Source organism: Branchiostoma belcheri, unplaced genomic scaffold, assembly GCF_001625305.1.
Source record: "Branchiostoma belcheri isolate BF01 breed outbred unplaced genomic scaffold, Haploidv18h27 scaffold36, whole genome shotgun sequence".
NCBI lineage: Eukaryota > Metazoa > Chordata > Leptocardii > Amphioxiformes > Branchiostomatidae > Branchiostoma > Branchiostoma belcheri.
In genome coordinates this window covers 1,538,001-1,541,968 of record NW_017803976.1, presented here as the reverse complement: position 1 = coordinate 1,541,968, position 3,968 = coordinate 1,538,001, and the positions used below count along the sequence as shown (strand labels likewise).

Genomic DNA, 3,968 nt, shown 5'->3' with positions numbered 1-3,968 from the left:
CCATGTATATTTGTCTGTATATCTACATGTCTTAGACCTTACGAAAGTTGCTGTACTTTTTGTTGTGTCAATAAAGTTCTTCTATATTCACTGTACAAAAATTTCTAAATCTCATGAAACATCAAAATGTCAGAAAATGTTGTGCCCTGTAGTTGTTTCCCTCTAATTTTTCTAGACCTTTGCTGAAATTGGTATATTTTTTCTCCAGGATTGCTGCATGCTTGTCTTCTGCTGCCAGAACTAGACTGGAATTGTAGACGTCAAACATGGCTGCCAAAGGTAACTGTTTCATTTCATTTATTTATACAGGTTAGCATATCATGTGACAGCTCCCTGTGACATACATAACATAATAAAAGGTAACTTAAGTACAATCAAAGGGTAATGATAAAAGAAACGGAACAGACTAATAAAGTACATAAAACATACGAAATACTGTTGTACAGAAACAGATTCTGACGTTGTTTCATTAAAAATGTAAAGCCTGGACCCAAGGAATTCTGTAGATTGCCAGATTTATAGTCGATCTGCCTGTATTTATAGTGTTTTCAAGTTACCAACTATGTCTTCAAGTTACCATACATGTATGTATATAACGTTATAGGCCACAGCAAGTAATTTTTATGGATGGCATCACTGTGCACATTGATTTTCGCCTGATTTTGGAAAAAAAAGACATTTTGTTCCCCTCTGACGGTGGTCAACATGCCAAAAATGGCAAAAGACGTCTGTTGCCATGCCAGAACATGGATGGCAAATAAATAGGAAGAGAGGAGACTTTACAAGGCTCTGATTTATTGTTTTGTCTTTAACTCTGACGCAGTGTCCAGTGATACCTTCATTCCTTTTATATGTGATAATGGCTGTGTGTGTATATGTGATGCTCCCACTGAATCAAAACCATTTTTACATTATGATTGAAAACTTTTATTTTTCATAGCTGTTTTCAGTGAGAAATGAATGTTTTAATAGCTGGCTGTAAACTTAGCACAATATACGATTAGGTATCATTTCTTTTTAACAAGGTTTATGATGTCAAAAATTGAAAATGTTGGGATTTCGGGGGTTTTTTGCCTGCCTTTTTTTTTCCCCCCCTATCACATTAGATTTGGAGTCTGCGGAGGACGTCATCAATTCAAGTTACTTGCTGTGGCCATATACATGTACATGTATACTAAACCATGAGTTTCCATCAATACTGTCTTACTCCAGGAGAAGAGCAGAAACCTCCAGGAGAAGGGCAGAAACCTCCAGAAGAGCAGAAATCTCCAGAAGTTATGGGGGTTATGAAGGATCTGGGCTCTCTCACTGTAGATGTGGACAGTAACCACCCAGTACTGAGCTTTGGGCAGAACAGCAGCCAGCAGGGGCAGTGCAGTGCTTTAGATATATCAGCCGGTTGGTACAGGCCACATTTGGTTGATGATCACTACGCTTGTGGGAGCCAGCAGGGGCAGTTTAGCCTGCCTGCAGATGTAGAAGTCAGGGGGGACAGGCTGTATGTGGCTGATAATCTTAACTGTTGTGTTCAGGTATTTGATCTTAGCGGAAAGTTCTGTCATTCGTTTGGTGCTTTTTACCCTTCAGGACTTGCAGTTCAGACTGATGGCACGATACTGGTGACCCCTGCATATGAAGTGAAGAAATTTTCCCCAGCAGGAAAACTGCTGCATAGATTCCCTCTTGTGAAATATTCACATTTCCCTTCAGTCTGGCAGTACAGAGAGATGGCAGGGTTGTTGTAAGTGACCACATGAAACACGGCGTCTTCCTGTTTGAGGCAGATGGGACACTGGTGAAACAGGTGGGAGGGCTTGGGGAGGGGGAGGGGCAGTTTGCTGAGCCATGGTGTGTCTGTGTGGATAAAGAGGACAACATCATTGTGTCAGATAAACGCAATAACCGTGTTCAGGTGTTTGACAAGAATCTGAACTATAAGCACAAGTTTGGTCAGGAGGGAAAACAGCCATGGGACATGTGGAGCCCTATAGGGGTGTCAGCTGACAGCAAGGGGAACATAGTTCTGTCAAACACTGGTGGTGACAACAGTAAGCTTAATAAGCTTCAGGTGTTCCGCTCAGACGGCACCTGGGTATCCACCATTAGCATTGATGGGGACAAACGGACCCGGCCCCATGGGGTGGCTGTGACAGAGGATGGACATGTGTTTGTAGCTGTTTTCCGAGACAAATTTTTCATCAGGAAGTACAAATACATGTAAAAACAGCACAGAATGCTTCAGGTACAGGAACTGTGAGCACCTACTAACTAGCTTAGTATTTACAATCATCTATATTCTACTTTGGGTGAAGTATTGGTACAGTCTGGGTTTATGGAAAAGGCCATGCTGTAAACCTGGCCCGTCTAGCATATACATGTATAAGGATACCCCCATATCCTCATAAAAGATAAGATGAAGCAGCTGTACCCTCTAGCGGAATGCTCCCATTGCACTGGGTATAGCATGGCATATACAGGTGTAGCTTGGTCAAAGTTGCATAAGAATTTTACCTGTTATAGAGGATATCTTTTCCAAACAACATTTGAAAACTATAGATACTATTGTTAAATACACGAATATAACCTTTAAGAATTTTAAAGCGCTACCCGTAATACATTACAGGTTTGCCGCAGGCGCAGTACATTAAGCCAACATGCTACCATAATGCTGTGAAGACTTTTTCAAAGCAAGACTATCATAACAAAATCTTAAAGAACTGTGACTTGTTTTTAGTTGTGTGTAACAAGTTATCTGTAAAGTGCTGTTGCTTAAGTCAAAGACCACAATACCAGATTGATAAATGGAAGCCTTAAAATTCTTCAGGCTTTTCTCAATGTATTTCAAGCTGTTTATACATGTACATGTAACCAATTTTGTTTTAACATAATAGAATGGTTTATTTATGAAAGACAGCATAGTTGCAGCCCGCTGGTTGTCAGGCCCGTTTACACTTACAAAAACATTTCATGCTCGTCACTGATACATACTGTCATGATCACTAAGATTACCATACCAGTCAACTTATTACCATAAACACATTAAATATTTGTCAACTTTTAGTCATCAAGAATCTCCAGGGACTTTATGTATGGATTAAATGATAATTATGCAAATCATAATATTCATCAGAAGGTAGCATGCCTGGCTATAGTGGATTTATGTCATGAAAAAACAAATTCAAAATCTAGTTTATAAGTAAAGAAAATTGGTGAGTGACTGTGTATATTGCTTTTTCTGTGAGTTTACCATTATTCGCCATATGATTATTTGCCATAGACTTAGCGGGGCAGCATTTATTTTTAAGAGCAGCTAACGGCGTTTTTTTTTTCAGGGGGGGGGGGCTTGCAACACCAAAGAACATGCCAACAAATAATTGTACCTGGTCCAATGCCTGCCATTTCTAGTTCAATTTTGAGCTGACACCATGTACAAGTAGCTGATATGATGAAAATTATTCTACATGCTGCACATCATTTGCTAAGCCCCTAACACCATGTTAATTAAAAGTACTGGAAACACGTCAGAAATGTCGATCCTGCCAGAATTGGTGCGTCTATCCCGCAGTACCTGGGCAGGGTCTGTAATCCCCACAGGGCCGCGGGATTATGGTGGGATGATGGGCTGAATTTGCTCATCAAACAACATGATTAGAGACTTAAGATAAACTGATGAGGTAGTCAGGAGAGATTTAACATGGCCTCCCCTCTCTGGCACAACTCCAGGCCTGGTAATAAAGACAGTAATGCAAGGTCATGGTTATAGATGGACCAGTGCCCGGTAGGAGGGCTGGTAAGGATAAATTTCTAGCTACTTTATCTTGTAGCATGCATAGTCCAGTGGTTACGGGGGTGCCAGAGTATACAGTGCAATTTTACGAAATACAGTGCAATCGTATTAGTTTAGGCCACACCAATTTAATTTCTTGGTTAACGGATTCGCCTCTTCATTTTTTTCTGATTTGCAAATA

General features: G+C 40.3%; 2 protein-coding genes across 3 annotated transcripts in view; one reads left to right on the top strand and one right to left on the bottom strand.

Annotated features, from left to right (window-relative positions):
- The first annotated feature begins 266 nt into the window (after nucleotides 1–266).
- LOC109475982 (tripartite motif-containing protein 2-like) lies at nucleotides 267–3,896 on the top strand. The gene is made up of 3 exons (XM_019776789.1): nucleotides 267–279; nucleotides 1,213–1,481; nucleotides 1,676–3,896. Exons 1-3 carry the CDS (start codon nucleotides 267–269, stop codon nucleotides 2,219–2,221), a joined length of 828 nt encoding a protein of 275 aa, XP_019632348.1. The 3' UTR covers nucleotides 2,222–3,896.
- The window catches only part of LOC109476031 (adenine DNA glycosylase-like), a 13,898-nt gene continuing 11,039 nt past the window's right edge, over nucleotides 1,110–3,968 (bottom strand). The window contains exon 17 of one of the 2 annotated variants that reach the window (XM_019776848.1): nucleotides 1,110–1,771. The gene's annotated coding sequence lies outside the window, so the exon portion shown is untranslated. Of the gene's footprint in view, nucleotides 1,772–1,839; nucleotides 1,855–3,968 lie in introns of those variants that run through there. The other variant, XM_019776847.1, reaches the window with a different exon arrangement.